The 23,671-nt window shown below is 48.1% G+C and overlaps 1 protein-coding gene across 1 annotated transcript; it reads left to right on the top strand.

Moving 5' to 3' along the window:
• Positions 1 to 442: 442 nt before the first annotated feature.
• Positions 443 to 8,095, top strand: alg14 (ALG14 UDP-N-acetylglucosaminyltransferase subunit). The gene is made up of 4 exons (XM_052054313.1): positions 443 to 636; positions 1,654 to 1,805; positions 5,805 to 5,927; positions 7,796 to 8,095. The coding sequence occupies exons 1-4, from the start codon at positions 486 to 488 to the stop codon at positions 8,024 to 8,026; spliced, it is 657 nt and encodes a 218-aa protein (XP_051910273.1). The 5' UTR covers positions 443 to 485; the 3' UTR covers positions 8,027 to 8,095.
• The last annotated feature ends 15,576 nt before the right edge of the window (positions 8,096 to 23,671 follow it).

Raw genomic sequence — 23,671 nt, 5'->3', positions numbered from 1 at the left:
AATCCCTGATGCTGTTGTAGAACAACCCCCCGCCCCACACACACACACACACACACACGCACACACACACACACTTGTGTGCCGGCATACCAATAGATCAGATCCCACTCATTGACAGTGTGGATGTTAAAGAACATTAAGAATATATAACAATTTCGGAACCAGATCTGTCTCTTATTATCAATATAGTATTTATTCAAGGTGATTTTATAATTAATTTTGACTCTGTTGGTCTGTAAGTCAGAATACTGAGTTTAAAGTGAGAATTCTGAAATTAAAGTCAGAATCTTGCCAACCTTATTTTTTTCTTTCTTCATTGGCCCTAGTCCTCTTCCGTAGGTCTGCCATAACATCCATCCATATTTTCTGTCATGCTTGAGCCCCCACATGAGTTGCTACACGCACCGCGACAGTAGGTGGCGGTATAGGCATTCAACGCTGATTTACTTATTTACCAATGACGGAAGTAGTGTTTTGGCGAGTTGATGCCTGTCATGATTGTACCATTGGGAGGCGTTTTTGTTTTACTCGCAATTATGGTATTTATGATACGTTTATATATAGTTGTCCGGAATGGGAAACATTGTAAACCTGGTAACAAAGGCCGGATTACGCTCCTTGTCGTTGCAGGATCAGGTAAAAAGTGATACGTCGTGAAACTGTTCTCTTGAGGTTCGATGTCACCAGTCGCCTGGTGGTTTGTTTATGCTTGGAAATGTTCCACTTTATAATTGAGCAAGCTGTCCGTCTATTAACATTCGCCAAATTCGGGGTTGTTTTTCTCAATTCACCATACAAGGATAAGCACATATCTTGTATCCGTGTTTTGGCCTGACTCGGACCACCGAGCAAATGTATACATACTGCATGGATGTATACGTTTTCAACCCGGCTTACTCTGAATCGAGTCGCTGGAGTCGATCCCAGACTTCAGGCAGAAGGCAGACGACACCCCGGTCGCCAGTCACTTGCAGGGCACACATAGAGAACAGCCATTCACACCCACATCCACACCGTCATTGAGTTGGAACCGATCCCACAAATGTATTAATGCAGTTTTCATATTTGAGAAATAATTTGACGATCGAGAACTAATACCTGATGACTGCCAATTAGTTTTATAACAAACGCTCTTAAGAGCAATAATTTGGCATTAAAACAAAATTGACAATCCATGTGTTGGAAGACTAATATTAATCAAATTTACACCTTTATGAGCCGACCAATTCGTTTGTCAGTTTCAAAACTCGCATCTCTGACAGAGCTGTGACCGTGTTCCGCAACTCCATTGCTGAAGAAAGTGAAAATTTTACTCGTGGCCCATTCGAGCCATTATTATTGATCTTCACGTGGTCAAAGACTGCCACTTTGTGGTCGATCCATGGACAATCAGTCTGTCTCTCTCATCTCCCTCGGTCCTAACTCTCAATCAAACTATGAAACAGCAGGAGAGAAGAGTCGAAGCGAATGCTAATCATTAAGCTAAAATTGCGTCACTTAAACACCAGAAAAAGTGCTTCAGTGTCCAGTACGGTTCACAGAAATGTGGCTATAACCGCTTTGGAAGGAGGTTTATAAATCTATGTTGCGGTTGTCGTTATTTGTTGTCTTTGTTACTCTATGTTATTGTAAACCTGGTCAATGTGTTTTCAGGTGGTCACACTACAGAAATCCTGCGATTGATGAAGAGCCTCTCCAGTGCTTACTCACCGCGATTCTATGTTATTGCGGATACAGACAGGATGAGTGAAGAGAGAATCCGCACATTTGAAAAATCCAATCATCTTTTGTACTCTGATCCACAGGTATTCAACCTATTTTACTTGACCTGTCTTTACATTGTGGAACCAACCAAAATATTGCAAAAGACAAGCTTTCAACCCAAATTTATTTGTAGAGCACATTGTAGGGTTGACCAAAGTGCTATACACTTCATTTAAAAAATGAACTTTTCAGAAAAGAAGTCACAAATGAATAACTAAAACGCCAAACTCACAACTCCTTATGAATGACCCGGCAACGCCAAGAAGAAGTGGGTTTTAAAACATCATTTAAAAGATGTCAACATCGCTTATGTAGGGCTGTAGCTCTCAAATATTTTGGTATTCTGATTCAACAGAAAATTCTGTCCCAAAAAAAACATCCATCCATCCATCCATCCATCCATCCATTATCTACCGCTTATCAGGGCCCGGGTTGCGGGGGCAACAGCTTTAGCAGGGAAGCCCAGACTTCCCTCTCCCTAGCTACTTCTTCCAGCTCTCCCCGGGGGATCCTGAGTCGTTCCCAGGCAAGCTGGGTGACATAGTCTCTCCAGCGTGTCCTGGGTCTTCCTCTGGGTCTCCTCCCGGTGGGACATGACCGGAACACCTCACCGGGGATGCGCTCAGGAGGCATCCGAATCATATGCCCAAGCCACCTCATCTGGCTCCTCTCGATGTGGAGGAGAAGTGGCTCGACTCTGAGCCCCTCCCGGATGACTGAGCTTCTCACCTTATCTCTAAGGGAGAGCCCGGACACCCTGCGGAGAAAACTCATTTCAGCCGCTTGTATCCTGGATCTCGTTCTTTCGGTCACGACCCATAGCTCGTGACAATAGGTGAGGGTTGGGACGTAGATCGACCGGTAAATTGAGAGCTTCGCCCTTTGGCTCAGCTCCTTCTTCACCACGACAGACCGATACAACGTCCGCATCACAGCAGACGCTGCACCGATCCACCTGTCGATCTCTCGCTCCCTCCTGCCCTCACTCGTGAACAAGACCCCAAGATACTTAAACTCCGCCACTTGGGGCAAGATTTCCCCCCCGACCCGGAGGGGGCACTCCACCCTTTTCCGACTGAGGACCATGGTTTCAGATTTGGAGGTGCTGATTTTCATCCCAACCGCTTCACACTCGGCTGCGAAACGCTCCAGTGAGAGTTGGAGAGCCCCGTTTGAAGGAGCCAACAGCATCACATCATCTGCAAAAAGCAGGGATGTAATACTGAGGCCCCCAAAACGGACCCCCTCAACGCTTCGGCTGCGCCTAGAAATTCTGTCCATAAAGGTTATGAACAGAATCGGCGACAAAGGGCAGCCTTGGCGGAGTCCTACCCCCACTGGAAACGATTCCGACTTATTGCCGGCAATGCGAACCAAACTCTGACATCGGTGGTATAGTGACCGAACAGCCCGTATCAGGGGGTTCGGTACCCCATACCCACGAAGCACCCCCCACAGAACTCCCCGAGGGACACGGTCAAACGCCTTCTCCAAGTCCACAAAACACATGTAGACTGGTTGGGCGAATTCCCACATACCCTCAAGGACCCTGCTAAGGGTGTAGAGCTGATCCACTGTTCCAAGGCCGGGACGGAAACCACACTGCTCCTCCTCAATCTGAGGCTCGACTTCCTGATGGACACTCCTCTCCAGCACCCCTGAATAGACCTTACCAGGGAGGCTGAGGAGTGTGATCCCTCTGTAGTTGGAACACACCCTCCGGTCCCCCTTTTTAAAAAGAGGGACTACCACCCCGGTCTGCCAATTGAGAGGCACTCTCCCTGTTGACCACGCGATGTTGCAGAGGCGTGTCAACCAGGACAGCCTCACAGGACAGCCTTGAGGAACTCCGAGCGGATCTCATCCACCCCTGGGGCCTTGCCACCGAGGAGCTTTTTAACCACATCGGTGACTTCAACCACAAAGAGAGTCCCCAGGCTCTGCTTCCTCCAAGGAAGGCGTGTTGGTGGAGTTGAGGAGGTCTTCGAAGTACTCTGCCCACCGGTTCACAACGTCCCGAGTCGAAGTCAGCAGCGCCCCAACCCCACTGTACACAGTGTTAGTGGTGCACTGCTTCCCCCTCCTGAGACGTCGGATGGTGGACCAGAATTTCCTCGAAGCCGTCCGGAAGTCGGCTTCCGTGGCCTCACCGAACTCTTCCCACGCTCGGGTTTTTGCCTCGGCGACCACCGAAGCCGCGGCCCGCTTGGCCAATCGATACCCGTCAGCTGCCTCTGGGGTCCCACAGGCCATAAAGGCTCGATAGGACTCCTTCTTCAGCTTGACGGCATCTCTTACTGCTGGTGTCCACCAGCGAGTACGGGGGTTGCCGCCACGACAGGCACCAACCACCTTACGGCCACAACTCAGATTGGCCGCCTCAACAATAGAGGCACGGAACATGGTCCACTCGGGCTCAATGTCCCCCGCCTCCCCCGGAACATGGGAAAAGCTCTGTCGGAGGTGGGAGTTGAAACTCCTTCTGACAGGGGATTCCGCCAGACGCTCCCAACAAACCCTCACTATACGTTTGGGTCTGCCAGGACGGACCGGCATCTTCCCCCACCATCGGAGCCTACTCACCACCAGGTGGTGATCAGTTGACAGCTCCGCCCCTCTCTTCACCCGAGTGTCCAGAACATGCGGCCGCAAATCCGATGATACAACTACAAAGTCGATCATCGAACTGCGGCCTAGGGTGTCCTGGTGCCAAGTGCACATATGGACACCCTTATGTTTGAACAAGGTGTTCGTTATGGACAATCCGTGACGAGCACAGAAGTCCAATAACAAAACACCACTCGGGTTCTGATCGGGGGGGCCGTTCCTCCCAATCACGCCCCTCCAGGTATCACTGTCATTGCCCACGTGAGCATTGAAGTCCCCCAGTAGAACAAGGGAGTCCCCAGCAGGAGTACTCTCCAGCACACCCTCCAAGGACTCCAAAAAGGGTGGGTATGCTGAGCTGCCGTTTGGTGCATATGCACAAACAACAGTCAGGACCCGTCCACCCACCCGCAGGCGGAGGGAGGCAACCCTCTCGTCTACCGGTGTGAACCCTAATGTACAGGCACTGAGCCGGGGGGCAATGAGTATGCCCACACCTGCTCTGCGCCTCTCACCGTGACCAACTCCAGAGTGGAACAGAGTCCAACCCCTCTCGAGAGAACTGGTACCAGAACCCAGGCTGTGTGTGGAGGCAAGTCCGACTATATCCAGTCGGAAATTCTCTGCCTCACACACCAGCTCGGGCTCCTTCCCTGCCAGAGAGGTGACATTCCATGTCCCAAGAGCTAGCTTCTGTAGCCGAGGATCGGACCGCCAGGGTCCCCGCCTTTGGCTGCAGCCCAGCTCACATTGCACCCGACCCCTTTGCCCCCTCTCATCGGTGGTGAGCCCATGGGAATGGGGACCGACGTTGCCTCTTCGGGCTGTGCCCGGCCGGGCCCCATGGGTGTAAGCCCGGCCACCAGGCGCCTGCCAACGAGCCCCACCTCCAGGCCTGGCTCCAGAGGGGGGCCCCGGTGACCCGCGTCCGGGCAAGGGAAACCTAGATCCATTTATTTCGATCATCATTGGGGTCTTTGAGCCGTGCTTTGTCTGGCCCCTCACCTAGAACCTGTTTGCCATGGGTGACGCTGCCAGGGCATAAAGCCCCAGACAACTTAGCTTCTAGGATCATTGGGACACACAAACCCCTCCACCACGGTAAGGTGACGACTCACAGAGGGAAAAAAAAAAAAACAATTTGGATAAAAGTAAAAAAATAAATATAATTTTGCCTGATTAACGCATAGTTATGAAGACAGAAGAAAGATAACTCATTTCACTTCATAATGAGCACAAACTAGTTTTCACTCTATAACTTTAACTGTTAATAATTTATGGCTTCGATATCCAAAACATGTACAGTAGGTTAATTGATCACTCTAAATTGAGAGGTTGGATTTGGCCTCGGTTTTAATTATGTCAGGAACAGATGAAAATAAGATTTTGAGACCACATGACCTTGAAAATTAAATAAATGGCCTGTTTTCTAGTTTACCATTCATCGGATCCCACGCAGCCGAGAGGTACATCAGTCATGGGCTTCTTCGGTTTTCAGCACACTCAATGCCCAATTTTACTCGATACACGTGATCTTCAGACTCAGACCAGATGTGGTGAGTAAAATCTAAATCTGTCTATTTTTTTTGTTTCACTCACAGTCACAGTATTATTTATTTTAGGTTTTAATAAATTCAGTTTCTTGACAGGTTGAGTAGTGTTTTGCTTGGACTTACGTGCTCATCACAGATTGAAGCCACATGTATGTGTGCACTTGGTACCAGGACACACTTGGCTGCAGTTCGCTGATAGAGTTTGTGGTCATTTCATTGGCTCTGCGGCTTCACATTTTGGACAGCTCGGTGAAAAGAGAGCTCATAGCTGATCACCACCTAGTTACGTTTTAGCTTGATTTGACCAGACAGACATAACACAAATGTAATGAGTTTGCTGTGACCGTCCGACCAATTCGTTTGTCAGTTTCAAAACTCCCATCTCTGACAGAGCTCCACCCACGTATCAGGGTAGGCGGGCCACATTGAGTCCATTGCTGAAGAAGGTGAACATTTTACTCTGGCCCATTCGAGCCATTATTATTGATCTTCACGTGGTCTCTCTCATCTCCCTCGGTCCTAAGTCTCAATCAAACTTTGAAACAGCAGGAGAGAAGAGTCGAAGCGAATGCTAATCATTAAGCTAAAATTGTGTCACTTAAACACCAGAAAAAGTGCTTCAGTGTCCAATACGGTTCACAGAAGTATGGCTATAACCGTGTTCAAGCGGCAACCAGGCATGAACAGCAAGTCAGCATTTCAATTGTCTATAGAGAGAAAACTAATAGCAAGGTGAACAGTGACGCTGTAAGCGAGCGCACACACCTCAAAACCAAAAATGAATCAATTACATCAGCCTCGGAGAGGCGCTAACTGTAACAATGTCAAAAGTATATGACTTAATTTGTTAAATATTTCCTATATCAGCTTTGTATTTGTGTTAGTTTGCTCTAGTTTGAACCCAACCCTGCGTTTTGAGATACACACAAAGATAGAGCTCAAAATAATGTTGGATCTATAAAATAACATTAGCTTTTTCAAATACAGTATAATACAATTTTAAAAAGCTGACCGACATAAAATTGCAAAATTGGAATGAAAAGAAGAATAAGTTGGATTTGAACGTCTCATAGAAACCGTTGTGTTGGACAATGATATTAATTTTATGCCATATTGCTTAACCTTCAGTATCAATTTGAAGATAATATGAAAAAGAATTTACATACAATAACATTTATGTACAATGAACATACAAAATTATGTAAAAAAATTGATTACAATACAGTATCAGACACATTCATAGATAGACAAATAGATCAAAAGGAGTAGTTCGTGCTTAATTGGACCAAATTAAAAACTTGAAAAAAGAACTGCCTTCCTCACACAGCCTTGTCAGTGTCTTTACATTATTAGAGTAATAGCTCTTAATATACTCAATGTCGGGTACTAAAAAAAGCGGCAATGTGAATCTTGTCCAGTCTCTTGCATTCAGTCTCCATCATACACAAAGGTTTGACTTACAATTTGGAGTGATAGTCATCAAACTTCGAGACACAGTTGACATCAAAAACTCGCTAAAGTGGTTCGCTGTTATATTGACATGACTAATCAATTTTAATGGGTTTTTTTGGGGGGGGTCACACAATGACTTGTCATTCCCATGGCAGCATTTTGATCAAGACAGGCTTTTTGCAGGGTATCTATGATATTTTGTTATTTGTACAAATTGTTATAGCCATGTATGTATTTTTTGCACATTCCAGAAATGTACTAAAGTAATTGAGAAAAAAACAGGAAATTATTTTAAACTATGAATAAAAAAAAATATGCAAATCCACGGGTACTGAATCACAAGTATGCTGTGCTCTATTCATGCCTTGGCACTGTGCTGATGTTGTTTTGCTTTCCCTTTATATATTTTGTTATTTTAGGTGCTGTGTAACGGCCCAGGCACCTGTGTTCCACTTTGCGTAGCAGGGCTCCTGCTTGGAATTCTGGGAATCAAAAAAGTCTTGATTGTTTTTATTGAGAGCATTTGTCGTGTGGAGTCACTTTCGCTCACAGGAAGAATCCTTTACCACTTTGCAGACTATTTTTTTGTGCAGTGGGTCAGTCTGAGGAACAACTATCCAAAGTCTATTTTCCTTGGGAGACTTGTGTAACCATTTATTTTTGTAGCAGGAAAAAGTAATGTACAGAAAGTCAAATGTATTTGAATAAATGTTACTTGTGCATTTTTATCGACCTCTTTTATTATTTCATTGGACCAGAGCCTATTACATTTTATGAGAAAAATCCAGTGTTGTAGGTCAAACCTTCCCAAAAGATTAGAAGTTGGTGGAGCACTGCCAACATTCATTCGTTTATTCATTTGCTTAATATACAGATTAAGCTGTTCCACAGACCCGAGATTCATTTTACGCTTCACAGTGCGCTGCACATTTTCAATAGGAGACAGGTGTGGACTGCAGGCAGGTCAGTCTTGTACCCAACACACTGTTATAATAAAGCCACACTGTTATAACACCCACGGCATGTTGTTTGGCATCATCTTGCCAAAATAAGCAGGGGCACCCGAAAGAGATGTTACCTGGATGGCAGCATAAGGTATGTTTCTCCAAAACCCGTATGTACGTTTCAGCATTCATGGCGCCTTCACAGGCGTGTCTTACCCACATTATTGACCTGAACACAGTACCCATATCATATCAGATGCCCACAATTTCCAAAAACAATTCAACATGTGGGCTCGTCAGACCACAAAGCACTTTTCCACTTTGCATTCAGCCCAGCTTAGATGAGCTCTGGCCCAGAGAAGCTGGTGGCGTTTCTGGCTTTTGCTTTGCATCGTAGAGTTTTAAGTTGCACTAAACAGATGGAGAGACAAACTTTATTTACTGTTATATTAAATATCTTTTACACGTGTTGCCAACTGTAACTGTACAGTCATCTGATTATATAAATAATAAGACATAAACAATTCCCAAATTGAGGAATGTTGTCGTTTGAGGAATTTTCACCGCATATTACGTTAAACGGTAAGGTGTTTGTGTTCCAAGGAAAATTTTGTACAATAATTACACTTTACTGGTGAAAGGGTGGGGGGAGGCGGCCCGGTAGTCCAGTGGTTAGCACGTCGGCTTCACAGTGCAGAGGTAAAGCGTTCGATTCCAGCTCCGGCCTCCCTGTGTGGAGTTTGCATGTTCTCCCCGGGCCTACGTGGGTTTTCTCCGGGTGCTCCGGTTTCCTCCCACATTCCAAAAACATGCATAGCAAGCTGATTGGACGCTCTAAATTGTCCCTAGGTGTGAGTGTTGGTGTGGATGGTTGTTCGTCTCTATGTGCCCTGCGATTGGCTGGCAACTGATTCAGGGTGTCCCCCGCCTACTGCCCGAAGACGGCTGGGATAGGCTCCAGCACCCCCCGCGACCCTAGTGAGGATCAAGCGGTTCGGAAAATGGATGGATGGATGGGGTGGGGGGAATCATGTATCCCAATTTAGCTTGTTACCGTGTCAAAGGATATGAAACGTTTACATGCTATTGCATTAGGCCTGTGCACTTTATGTTGAAGAATTATTTTGTCATATATTTTTTTGTCATTCCCAGTCAAGGCTGCCCAACCAGTTGACCATGTCTGTCTGTGTACGTGTTATTAATATGCAATATTTTTGTGTTGTGCACACTCTCAGTTTCACTTTCACAAAGGTTTTGTTTTTTAACTGTCATTAAAAGTTTGTCCCCTCCGTGAGTCGTCACCTTACCGTGGTGGAGGGATTTGTGTGTCCCAATGATCCTAGAAGCTAAGTTGTCTGGGGCTTTATGCCCCTGGCAGGGTCACCCATGGCAAACAGGTTCTAGGTGAGGGGCCAGACACAGCACGGCACAAAGACCCCAATGATGATTGCAATAAATGGATCTAGGTTTCCCTTGCCCGGACGCGGGTCACCGGGGCCCCCCTCTGGAGCCAGGCCTGGAGGTGGGGCTCGTTGGCAAGCGCCTGGTGGCCGGGCCTACATCCATGGGGCCCGGCCGGGCACAGCCCGAAGAGGCAACGTGGGTCCCCCTTCCCATGGGCTCACCACCCATGAGAGGGGCCAAAGGGGTCGGGTGCAATGTGAGCTGGACGGCAGCCAAAGGCGGGGACCCTGGTGGTCCCATCCTCGGCTGCAGAAGCTAGCTCTTGGGACATGGAATGTCACCTCTCTGGCAGGGAAGGAGCCCGAGCTGGTGTGTGAGGCAGAGAATTTCCGACTGGATATAGTCGGACTTGCCTCCACACACAGCCTGGGTTCTGGTACCAGTTCTCTCGAGAGGGGTTGGACTCTCTTCTACTCTGGAGTTGCTCACGGTGAGAGGCGCAGAGCAGGTGTGGGCATACTCATTGCCCCCTGGCTCAGTGCCTGTACATTGGGGTTCACACCGGTAGACGAGAGGGTTGCCTCCCTCCGCCTTCGGGTGGGTGGACGGGTCCTGACTGTTGTTTGTGCATATGCACCAAACAGCAGCTCAACATACTCACCCTTTTTGGAGTCCTTGGAGGGTGTGCTGGAGAGTACTTCTGCTGGGGGACTCCCTTGCTCTGCTGGGGGACTTCAATGCTCACGTGGGCAATGACAGTGAGACCTGGAGGGGCGTGATTGGGAGGAACGGCCCCCCCGATCAGAACCTGAGTGGTGTTTTGTTATTGGACTTCTGTGCTCGTCACGGATTGTCCATAACGAACACCTTGTTCAAACATAAGGGTGTCCATATGTGCACTTGGCACCAGGACACCCTAGGCCGCAGTTCGATGATCGACTTTGTAGTTGTATCATCGGATTTGCGGCAGCATGTTTCGGACACTCGGGTGAAGAGAGGGGCGGAGCTGTCAACTGATCACCACCTGGTGGTGAGTAGGCTCCGATGGTGGGGGAAGATGCCGGTCCGTCCTGGCAGACCCAAACGTATAGTGAGGGTTTGTTGGGAGCGTCTGTCGGAATCCCCTGTCAGAAGGAGTTTCAACTCCCACCTCCGACAGAGCTTTTCCCATGTTCCGGGGGAGGCGGGGGACATTGAGCCCGAGTGGACCATGTTCCGTGCCTCTATTGTTGAGGCGGCCAATCTGAGTTGTGGCCGTAAGGTGGTTGGTGCCTGTCGTGGCGGCAACCCCCGTACTCGCTGGTGGACACCAGCAGTAAGGGATGCCGTCAAGCTGAAGAAGGAGTCCTATCGAGCCTTTATGGCCTGTGGGACCCCAGAGGCAGCTGACGGGTATCGACTGGCCAAAATGCTCCTCGGTGGCAAGGCCCCAGGGGTGGATGAGATCCGCCCGGAGTTCCTCAAGGCTCTGGATGTTGTGGGGCTGTCCTGGTTGACACGCCTCTGCAACATCGCGTGGTCAACAGGGAGAGTGCCTCTGGATTGGCAGACCAGGGTGGTAGTCCCTCTTTTTAAAAAAGGGGACCGGAGGGTGTGTTCCAACTACAGAGGGATCACACTCCTCAGCTTCCCTGGTAAGGTGATGCGGTGCTGTTGGCTCCTTCAAACGGGGCTCTCCATCTCTAACTGGAGCGTTTCACAGCCGAGTGTGAAGCGGTTGGGATGAAAATCAGCACCTCCAAATCTGAAACCATGGTCCTCAGTCGGAAAAGGGTGGCGTGCCCCCTACGGGTCGGGGAAGAGATCTTACCCCAAGTGGAGGAGTTCAAGTATCTTGGGGTCTTGTTCACGAGTGGGGGTAGGAGGGAGCGGGAGATCGACAGGCGGATCGGTGCAGCGTCAGCTGTGATGCGGACGTTGTATCGGTCTGTCGTGGTGAAGAAGCAGCTGAGCCAAAGGGCGAAGCTCTCAATTTACCGGCCGATCTACGTCCCAACCCTCACCTATGGTCACGAGCTAATGGTCGCCGAAAGAACGAGATCCCGGATACAAGCGGCTGAAATGAGTTTTCTCCGCAGGGTGTCCGGGCCCTCCCATAGAGATATGGTGAGAAGCTCGGTCATCCGGGAGGGGCTCAGAGTCGAGCTACTTCTCCTCCACATTGAGAGGAGCCAGATGAGGTGGCTTGGGCATCTGATTCGGATGCCTCCTGAGCGCCTCCCCGGTTAGGTGTTCCGGTCATGTCCCACCGGGAGGAGACCCCGAGGAAGACCCAGGACATGCTGGAGAGACTGTCACCCAGCTTGCCTGGGAACGACTCGGGATCCCCCGGGGAGAGCTGGAAGAAGTAGCTAGGGAGAGGGAAGTCTGGGCTTCCCTGCTAAAGCGACCTGGCCCCGGATAAGCGGTAGATGATGGATGGATGGATAAAAGTTTGTTTTATGTATAATTCATAATTCACTGATGGCATCTGAAGTGCCTTTAATGATCTTTAAGACAATACATGTGAGCTATGATTGTGATGTTGCTGCACCTAAGACGCTGCCAAAGTGCATTCCATGCCGCCGCGTCAGGTCTCGACTATAGTCGGCACTGCTTTGTTTTTACAAACTCACAAGCTCTTGTATCGGCGTTATTTTTCTATTTCGTTCTTGTTCATGTTGTTTATGGTTGTTGCTCATCATGGCATGTGAGTGTGTGTGCATGCACGTGTGGTAGTGGGTCAATCGCGGGAGGTTGGTTGCTTGAAAAGTCAATCTTCGATCAAAAAAAGGTTGGGCACCCCTGTTCCTAGTCATTTTCAAGAGTCAAAACAGACACCAAAATCATTGCATCACTCACCGTGTCGTGAAGATGCAGCTGCCTGTGAGCTGCGGGTGGTTTCTTCTTCACAAAGAACTTCATGAAATGAAATGAGATGAAAATCATTGCATTTCATCTCCTTCATTTTTAACATTGGATTCTCAGGCACTATCTTGATTTGAACTCAAACAGAAAAATAAATATTGCCTTGAAAATAAACAACATAAATTGAAAAGTTTGAAATCAAAATAAATAAACATGCCTTTGTTCCATGGAACTAATCACATTAACAACAACAGCAACAACAAAAATGGAGCTCACGTAAATCAGCCCCCTCGAAGCAGACATTTAAACTTTGGGACAAAACACTCTCCCTTGGGAAACAAATTGCACCATACACATACCATTTTTGTGTGGGCTTATAACATGACGAAAACACTTTGGAAATATTTGTTTATTGCTTGAAGGGATTTCCCCTTGAGATGCCTCTAATCACTCACACTTTCATTTGTAGCTGCATGTTTATTTCAACCTTTGCCTGTTTGGATGTTTCCAGTCATTCAACGCCTGAATGGAAAATCATGTCCAATGATGTTGATTTAAATTTCCGACAGGACTAACAAAACGCTGCGTCCTTTTACACAAAGTACTCCAACCAGTGCCTGTTACAATACCAGCTGCAAGAATGTTTTTTTGTTTTGGAGCCAAAAAAAAATTGACAGGGAACTTTGTCAACCCAACCTGTTTGGGTTTGTCCATGCAGAGGTCACTCAGACCCCTAGATTCAACCTGCAAATCCTGCGCCGGTAGAGGTTGAAAATGACCTGCTGCATGATGCTTCTGCTCGGTGGTTACTGCTGGACTTGCCAGGATCCAGCTTTGTGGGGTTATTAGCAAAGGCCTACAGCATGACATGGCATTGGTTTCGTGTCCCCTTTAAATCAGGGCACTGTTTTTTAGGAGTTTTTAACCACTTACGTATATTCACAGCAACCAGTTATTATCGCAACCACATATTCAACATATTCTGCGAGATTGTTGCGCATCAACATTGAAGAAAGTAAAGTACGTCCGGCCGGCGCAATAGCACCTGAGTTTTCTTTTTGTGTGTTAGCCTCTTGCAGATTCTATTCCTATCATCCATCCATCCATACATCCATCTTCAAATTCCCTTATCCTCACAAGAATCGCGGGTATGCTGGAGCCTATCCCAGCTGTCTTCGGGCAGTAGGTGGGGATGGGTGCGGCGTGGCAACGTGGAGGCAGTATAATCGGCAGTTTACTCATTCGTCGCAGAGGATATACCGTATTTTCACGACTATAAGGCGCCATTAAAAGTCTTAAATTTTCTCCAAAATGGACAGTACGCCTTATGGTGCGGAGCGTCCTTTATATGCGCTGAGTTCCAAAATCTGACTGACTGCCGACACGCTGTTTATATAGAGAAAAGGCGGAAGAGACTGTGAAAGAAGTCGGCCAATCAGGGAAGGGTGGGCGTGTATACATACATATATGGAGAGGGGGAGAGAGAGAGAGAGAGGGAGAGGGAGAGAGAGGACAGACAAGCTAGTCCGCCAATGGTGAAGGGTGGGCGTGTAAGTGGACGCCTCAAGCCAGTACCAACACTTGTATAGAGTGTGGCAATGTGCTTTGTTGCAAAACAACTCCGGTTTTGGTTTCTAAGAACCCCTGAAAATAAATTCGACAAAAAGACACGCACGCCTACGAAGCTCAGTTCAAACTTAAAGCCACCGGTTATGCTTTTGGCATGCGTGCCCATCTCACAGCAGCGGTGAAAAAAAAAGTCAAGCAAATGAACTCTGAGCTTGCCGTTATTCCCGGAGGCTTGACTAAAGAACTCCAACCGCTGGACATTGGCATCAACCGGGCGTTCAAAGTAAAGTTGCAAACGGCATGGGAACAATGGATGATCGGTGGCAAACACAACTTTACAAAGAGTGAGAGGCAGCGCTTGGCGAGTGACGCCACAATACGCAACAACGAGAGGGAACGCGGCGTTTTTGATGGATTACGGTACTTGCACAATTGTTCAATTCTTTCTACACACACACGCGCTGCCACCATGTTTCGCTCTGTTCTTTACTTTCAAATGTGGGAAAGCTTCACACGAGAGAAATGTTGACTTTGCTGTTGCTACTCCTTCTTTCCGCTCGGCAATGCGTAGCAACTCACACTAGCATGTGATGCATTCAATGACAACTGAGATGTGCAGTCCTCTGCTTCTGATACAGAGGATGAGGACTTTGATGGATTTCTAGGTGATGATTGATCGAAAAACGTGAGAACATTGTACGATGGCTAAATAAAATACATCCGAACTCAGTTCTGCTTTCGTTGCCTTTTTAAAAACGTGTTTTTATCTTATTTGTATGTTTTGGCATGCTACCGTATGCTTCAAGCTAACGTGTTAGAGTGCGCGCATGCATGCCGTATGTTTAAGCTGGCGTATGTTTTACCACTGTAAAACTGCGGCTATTCGTACGATGCGTCCTGTGTATGTGTAAAATACAGAAATGTCACGCATTAATGAGACTGCGGCCATTAGTACGATGCGTCGAATAGTCGTGAAAATACGGTAATATATGCCGTGATCATTGTTATATTGTCCATTTTGCTCATCTTTTTAAGTTCAAATGTCCGTTGCTCAAAGGCAGTGGTTCTTAACATTGCTATTTCATATGCACGTTGACCGCACCCTTCATTCGTGAGAAATAAAAATGTGATTTTTTTTTTACAAATTTGAGACATTAAAAACACATTTATTAATAACAGATCATAAAAATTACATGGCATAAGTATAGTTTATTTTTTTTTAATTGTATGTGTACTATCACAAGAGTCACTACTGTGTGGACTGAATTTCCCTCAGCACATTCCTCGATAACGAGGGCCTTCACCGACCGACCATGGCAGAGGGTCCGTCGAACCCCCGAGACCGATTCACCGAACCCCTCGGGTTCGATCAAACCCAGGTTAAGAACCACTGCTCTAAGGGCTATAACACTACAACGTTATTCGTTATCCCATCTATCGTGTTTTGGATTGCTTGTTCGCATGATCCATCCATCCATTTTCTAATCCGCTTATCCTCACAAGGGTTGCGGGTGTGCTGGGGCCTCTCCCGGCTGTCTGTGGGCAGTAGGCGGGTTACACCCTGAACTGGTTGCCAGCCAATCGCAGTGCACACATAGACATACAACCTCACACTGACAATTACAACTAGGGACAATTTAGAATGTTGCATTAGCCTGCCAGACATTTTTTTTTTTGGAATGCGGGAGGAAACCGGAGTGCCCGGAGAAAATCCACGCAGGCACGGGGAGAACATGCAAAGGGCACACAGGAGGGTCGGAACAGCAATCGAACCCTGAAACTTGGGGCGGACGTGCTAACCAGTCGTTCACTGTGCTGCCTATGTTTAGTTAAAAATATACACATTTTCTCTACATGTTGAATGTCTTTGTGATAATCAATATTGACATTTGTCAACACAAAAATACCAATGAAGTAGAAAATAAATGTCTGTTTTTACAGACGCCATGCCTCAAGTGGTGGGACACAACGGGCATGGCCCTATATGGCCCGCCCTTGGTAACAGTATAGAGAGGAGTATGCGTACATGTGGTTGAGAAACACTGTTGTTGAGCGATCTTTAGCTGCAATAACAGCTGCAATTGGTTTGAGGTATGTCTCTCAAGTTAGCAGAGATGGGCATTCCATCAGTACTGACGTTCGTCTATCAGTCCACCACTGATGCGATTTATTGTCCAGAAAATACAGTAATTATGGTGACAATTTTTTGTGCGAGGATCATGCGCATTTGATTTCTAACGAGAGCCGCAAGATGCTCAGCCCATCACGGCACCAACTAGTAAATGATGGCAAAGGAATGACCAGAACCCCGGCACAAGAGCCTCAGACCCCATACTTTGAATTTTGAATTGCCACAAGTGGCAAACTCAATGTGAAACACTCAGAACAAAACAAAAAAGGAGGGGGGGGAGGTTGCAATATATGTAGACAAAGCACTTAAATGCAGTAAAATAGAGAGATTGACAAACACAATAGAAAACCTAATGGAATATCTAACTGTCATGTTGTGCCCGAAGCGATGGAATTATTGCTTTGTGCACAACAAAATAACTGAAAGGTGAATCCCCGAAATAGCAGACACAAAAGAGATTTTGTCAGAGAACAAAAGGAGTCTTTAATGACGAACACAAAATACCCGACAGGGAGAATAACAAAAAACGCTGGTCAAAATAAGGACCAGGGATAGAATAAAGGGAACAACAGAAAACGCTTGCGGAAAACAAATGGCAAGGAAGGTCTGATTAGACGATTATATAAATTTTGTACGTAATAGGAATAATGGCGCGTAATAACAGCCACAAAGCTAAGAGGCAACAAATAATCCAAATAGTAATTTGAGCGAGAGAATATTGGCGCGGCGTGGAATTCTCCGGCAGTGAGTAGACTGCCAGAGCGTCCAAATAAAGGCTGAGCAATTACTGCCAAATGGGTGACAGGTGTGTAAACGGCGGGCAGAATGCCCGCCCCCTGCTGGCAAACACGGGACGTGACAGTACCCCCCCTCAACGGACGCCTCCCGGTTTCGATGGATGAGCTGCGTGGAAGTCACGCAGAAGGGACGGATCAAGGATCCAGGAGCGGGGGACCCATTGCCGCTCCTCCGGCCCGTAGCCCTCCCAGTCGACCAGATACTGGAACCCCCTTCCCCTGCGCCGAGAGTCCAGGATGGCACGTACCGTGTACGCCGGGTCACCATCGACGACCCGCGGGAGAGGGGGCGGAGTGGGAGAAGGAGCCAAGGGACTGGAAGTCACCGATTTGAGCAGGGAGACGTGGAACACGGGGTGAACCTTCATGGTGGCCGGTAGCCGGAGCTTGACCGCGACGGGGCTCACGACGGACTCAACCTCGAAAGGTCCGGTGAAACGGGGCCCCAGCTTTGCAGACGAGCCGGCCAGGCGAAGTTCCATTGTCGCCAGCCACACCTTTTGTCCCACCACGTAGGTATGTGCCGGGCGCCGACGACGATCCGCGATCTGCCGGTTCCGGTCCGCCGTGCGGGACAGCGCAGCACGGGCCTCCTTCCACACGCGGTGGGCCCGCTTGAGGTGATGCTGCACCGACGGGACCTCCACCTCTCCCTCCTGGGACGGGAACAGCGGTGGTTGGTACCCGTAGGCCGACATGAAGGGGGACCTACCGGTGGCCGACGAGACGAGGGTGTTGTGCGCATACTCCACCCAAGGCAAGTGGTCGGCCCAGGAGGAGGGACGGTGGAGGCACACACAGCGGAGGGCCGCCCCCAGATCCTGGTTGGCACGTTCAGCCTGTTGGACTGGGGGTGATACCCCGAGGTCAGACAGGCCGTGGCCCCGAGGGACCGGCAGAACCGCTTCCACACGCGGGACACGAACTGGGGCCCCCGGTCCGAGACAATGTCCACCGGGATGCCATGGAGACGGAAAACGTGCTAGACGAGAAGGTCTGCGGTCTCCAAAGCAGACGGCAACTTGGACAGAGGAACAAAATGAGCGGCCTTAGAGAACCGGTCCACGATAGTGAGAACGACGGACCGCCCACGGGATGGAGGAAGGCCCGTGACAAAGTCCAGGGCGATGTGGGTCCAAGGCCACGGAGGAATGGGCAGAGGCTGGAGCAATCCGGGCAGAGGCTGGAGCAATCCCGCCAGAGGCCGACGCGAGGTCTTTCCGCAGGCGCAGGAGGAGCAGGCGTAGTCCACCACATCCCTCCGGAGCTCCGGCCACCAGAACCGCTGGGTGATGAGATGAACAGTCCGGTTCACCCCAGGGTGACAAGCCACCTTGGACCCGTGCCCCCACTGCAACACCTCCGAACGCAGCGGTGGGGGCACAAACAGCTTCCCCGCGGGACATCCCGCCGGGACCCGGATACCATCCTGAGCTTCTTGTATCCGCTGCTCGATCTCCCATCTCGGCGCCCCCACTATGCACTGGGCTGGGAGAATGGTCTCCGGCGTCCGGTCCCTCTCCGCGGGGTCGTGGAGACGGGAAAGGGCGTCGGGCTTGGTGTTCTTTGACCCTGGAGAGTAGGTGAGGATGAAGTTGAACCGGGTCAATAATAGGGCCCACCTGGCCTCACGGGAGTTGAGTCTTTTGGCGGAGCGGTGATACACCAGGTTTTTGTGGTCTGTGTAGACAGTGAATGGCTCCATCGCCCCCTCAAGCCAGTGGCGCCACTCTTGCAAGGCGGCGACCACAGCCAACAGTTCGCGATTGCCCACGTCATAGTTCGACTCGGCCGCGCTGAGTCGACGAGAGAAAAAGGCGCAGGGGTGCAGCTTCTGGTCGACCGGGGAACGCTGGGACAGCACCGCCCCCACCCCTGAATCCGAGGCGTCCACTTCTATGACGAACGGAAAGTCAGGGTTAGGATGTTGCAATACTGGAGGATTAGTGAATGCTGCTTTCAAGCTTGCGAACGCCGTGTCCGCAGCCGAGTCCCATTTGAATGGGAATTTAGTGGAAGTCAGTCGGGTCAACGGGAGTGCCTTTTGGCTGTAGCCGCGAATGAATCGCCTATAGAAGTTGGCAAACCCCAAAAAACACTGTAACTCCTTCCGGTTGGATGGAGTAGGCCAGTTCGTCACCGCCTGCGTTTTGTTGGGGTCTGCTCTCAGCTTGCCCTGCTCAATAATGAAACCCAGAAAAGAGATGACGGGTACATGAAATTCGCATTTCTCTGCCTTGACGAAGAGCCTATTTTCCAATAAACGCTGTAAGACAAGTCGGACGTGTTGCTTATGTTCTTGCAACGAACGGGAGAAAATTAAAATATCGTCAAGATAGACAAAACAGAAGATATTCAGCATATCCCTTAACACATCATTGATCAAACTTTGGAATACCACGGGAGCATTAGTCAGACCGAAAGGCATGACCAAATACTCGAAATGACCCAGCGGGGTCTTAAAAGCAGTCTTCCATTCATCTCCTTCCCGAATGCGGACCAAATGGTAAGCACTGCGTAAATCTAATTTAGAAAATATAGTGGCTGATTGCAACGGAGCGAAAGCGGAGTCCAACAACGGCAACGGATACTTATTTTTTACCGTGATGTCATTCAATCCATGATAATCAACGCACGGTCGTAGCGACTTGTCCTTTTTCTCCACAAAAAAGAACCCCGCCCCTAACGGTGATCGCGATGGCCTAATTAGACCTGCAGTGAGCGAGCTATTTATATATTCCGTTAGTGCCTCTCGTTCTGGTTGAGACACCTGATAAAGCCGGGAATTCGGCAACGGAGCGCCCACCTGCAGGTCTATGGCGCAGTCGTATGGGCGGTGCGGGGGCAACGAGCATGCGTGATCCTTGCTGAATACTTGTCGTAGGTCATGATAGCAGTTTGGCACTCCGTCAAGGCAGTTTCTGGGGAGTCGTTACCGGCACGTTCGCGCTCCCCTACGGCTGACCGTAAACAACGCTCGTAACAGTACCGGCTCCAACTCTCTATTGCCGGGCGCTCCCAAGAAATGACGGGGTTGTGAGTCTTGAGCCAGGGCAAACCGAGTATAACCGGAGCGGCTCGAGACCGCATTAAATAAAACCGTCTATGCTCGACATGGTTACCGGATACTTGGAGTTTAAGTGGTTCTGTTCTTTGCGTCACAACCGCCAGGAGGCGCCCATCGAGGTCATGAACCCGCTTCTTCTCGACCAACTCCTCGATAAAACAGCCTAAATCAGAGGTGAGACGGGTATCAATGAAACACTCATCGGCCCCCGAGTCTATCAGGGCCCTAACCCGTCGCGACCGGGACCCCCCATATATCTCCCCTTCGAGTTCCAGTCTCCTGGGGTGCCCTGGCCGGGAGTTGATTCGCCGCGGCTCGGGAGGCTCCGCGCGGGGTCGTGACTCACGGTACTTGGAGAATAAAGGTGGCTGAGGTTCCGGAAGGCTGGGAGCAGCATGAGGTCCTGGTCGGTCGCTGTCAGACCGAGCCCGATCGTTGAATCCGCGCCTTCCCCCTTCCGATCCAGAGTTTTCGCCACCCAGCTGCATCGGTTCCTTCGCGGTGAACACCTCCCGGGGTCGAGGGTGATCTTCGGGTCCTGCTGCGCGAAGCGCCTCATGGTAATAACCGCGGTACGCGGCATGCCGGGACGGGAACCGATCACCTCCACGTTCCCGGTCTCTCTCCCTCAGGCGGTTGTCCAATCGTAAGGAGAGATCGATCAACTCCTCCAGGTCGGAACTGTGGTCGCGGGTCGCCAGTTCATCCTTGAGCTGGGGGTTTAATCTGTGACGAAACAGCCCACATAGCGCTCGGTCTTCGTAGCCACTCTGGGCGGCCAATATCCGGAACTCGATTGAGTAATCCGCCACCGATTGCCTTCCCTGGTGGAGTTCGAGTAGCCGGCCCTCCGCCTCTCTGCCCCGCACGGGATAGTGGAACACCCGGCGAAACGCCGTAACGAAGTCGTGGAACGAAGACCGGAGGCTCAGCTTCGCGTCGCCATTGCCCATGACGCCGCCGGACCTGTCAATAAGCTCATGATATATGCCACCTTCGCGGCGTCATTAGCATAGACGGAAGGCTATTGATCGAATATGAGCGAGCACTGGTGGAGAAAGTGCCCACACTGCCCGTGCTCACCCCCGTAACGTGGGGGGTGTGGAAGCGAGGGCTCCCTCATCATTGTAGGGAATGATGCGGGTGCCTCAGTGGTGGTAGGACGAACCACGGGGGGAGGTGTTCCCCGTGCCTCCACCCGTACCAAACAGGGTTCGAATTCATCGAACCGATGAGCCAGCATGGAAACCGCGCTGCGGAGTTCCATAAGGGCTTGGCCCTGCGGACCCATCTGTTGCTCTTGTCGGGACAGAGCGGACAAAATCTTTTCCATGTCTGCGGGATCCATGGTGGCCGGAGAATTCTGTCACGTTGTGCCCGAAGCGATGGAATTATTGCTTCGTGCATAACAAAATAACTGAAAGGTGAATCCCCGAAATAACAGACACAAAAGAGATGTTGTCAGAGAACAAAAGGAGTCTTTAATGATGAACACAAAATACCCGACAGGGAGAATAACAAAAAACGCTGGTCAATATAAGGACCAGGGATAGAATAAAGGGAACAACAGAAAACGCTTGCGGAAAACAAATGGCAAGGAAGGTCTGATTAGACTATTATATAAATTTTGTACGTAATAGGAATAATGGCGCGTAATAACAGCCACAAAGCTAAGAGGCAACAAATAATCCAAATAGTAATTTGAGCGAGAGAATATTGGCGCGGCGTAGAATTCTCCGGCAGTGAGTAGACTGCCAGTGCGTCCAAATAAAGGCTGAGCAATTACTGCCAAATGGGTGACAGGTGTGTAAACGGCGGGCAGAAAGCCTGCCCCCTGCTGGCAAACACGCGACGTGACACTAACCATTGAAATACACAATAAAAAGGCATCAAATATCATCCATCATAAGTTGCATCTATAGGACACCAGGAACATGTGTTGACACATTCAATAAAAAACTAACAGATATGCTCAGTTATTACAACGATAAGAAAACACGAATAATATGTGGTGACTTTAACATTGACTTATTAAACCCAAATAGACACAAAAAAACAACTGACTTCATAAATACTATGTACAGCAACAGCTTTTTCCCAGTAATCCTGAAACCTAGCAGAATAACAGTTGACAGGGCCACATTAATAGATAACATATTTATAAATAAGATTGATCATAAAATGGAAAGTGGACTTCTCATTAATGACATAAGTGACCACGTACCTGTTTTTGCAGTTTTTCATAATTATTTCGATAGAAAAGCTAAATCAACAACTCGTAAAACAGAAATAAGACGAAGAACCCAACGTTCCATCGATGCCTTTAAGCAAGACCTAGAAAAACAAAACTGGACCGAGCTCTACTCAAACGAAGACCCAAATACAGCGTTTGAAGTATTTCAGTCTACCATAATCTCCTTATAATGATAAACATTTTCCATTAACTAAAGTCTCCAAAAAGTATAAAGACCCAAGTAAGCCATGGATAACGAAAGGCATAGAAAACGCATGTAAAAAGAAAAACAATTTATATAAATTGTTTTAAAATTCAGAACTAAAGAAGCAGAAAAAAATATAAGACCTATAAAAATAAACTAGTACATATTATAAGAACCAGTAAAAGAGATCATTATCATGCACTATTAGAGCAGAATAAAGGTAACACACAAGAAATATGGAAAATACTTAACCAAGTAATCAGAAATCGTCCTAAAAAAATTGATTATCCAGAGTATTTTATCAAAGGCAAAAATACTATTTTGGAAAAAACTGCAGAAATAGCAACTGAATTTAATGAGTATTTTGTCAACATCGGCAGTAACCTAGCAAAGCAAATTCCTGATCCAACAAACCTGTTTGAAATAGATAGATACGTAGAAAAAAACTCCACGATGTTCCTTACTGCTGTAAAACAAGAAGTATCAAATATTATAAAAACTTTTTAAAATAAAAAGTCAACTGATTGCTTTAATATTGATATGACAATAATCAAGCAGATTATAGAATAGAGTGCGACCTTTCACGCACATATGCAACCTGTCATTCAAAGCTGGTATCTTTCCATCAAAAATGAAAATTGCTAAAGTTATTCCAATCTATAAAAGTGGACAAAAACATCTGTTTACAAATTATAGACCAATATCACAACTACCACAATTTTCAAAAATATTAGAAAAACTATTTTCTCACAGACTTGATAGTTTTATACAAAAGCATGCTCTGTTAAGTGAGAATCAATATGGCTTCAGGGAAAAACGGACCACCTCAATGGCAATTATGGAGTTTGTGGAAGCAATAGCCACTAATATAGACAACAAAGAATTTACTGTTGGGGTTTTCCTAGATCTAAAAAAAGCTTTTGACACAATAGATCACAGTATATTATTGAAAAAACTAGAAAGATATGGCATTAGAGGTGTAGCTTATTCATGGATAAAAAGTTATTTAGAAAACAGATATCAGTACGCGCAACTCAACAATAAAAAAACGAATCAACTGAAAATCACTCACGGAGTTCCTCAGGGGTCAGTGCTTGG

Source organism: Hippocampus zosterae, chromosome 20 (assembly GCF_025434085.1).
Source record: "Hippocampus zosterae strain Florida chromosome 20, ASM2543408v3, whole genome shotgun sequence".
NCBI lineage: Eukaryota > Metazoa > Chordata > Actinopteri > Syngnathiformes > Syngnathidae > Hippocampus > Hippocampus zosterae.
Note: the sequence above shows the minus strand (reverse complement) of the source record. Positions and strands in the feature narration are given on the sequence as shown.

Bases quoted from the DNA above. Each gene is read 5' to 3' on its own strand.
- alg14 (XM_052054313.1), top strand. From the start codon at position 486: ATGCCTGTCATGATTGTACCATTGGGAGGCGTTTTTGTTTTACTCGCA. The intron at 637-1,653 runs GTAAAAAGTGAT...ATGTGTTTTCAG, and splicing joins CCTTGTCGTTGCAGGATCAG to GTGGTCACACTACAGAAATC. The intron at 5,928-7,795 runs GTGAGTAAAATC...TTGTTATTTTAG, and splicing joins TCAGACTCAGACCAGATGTG to GTGCTGTGTAACGGCCCAGG.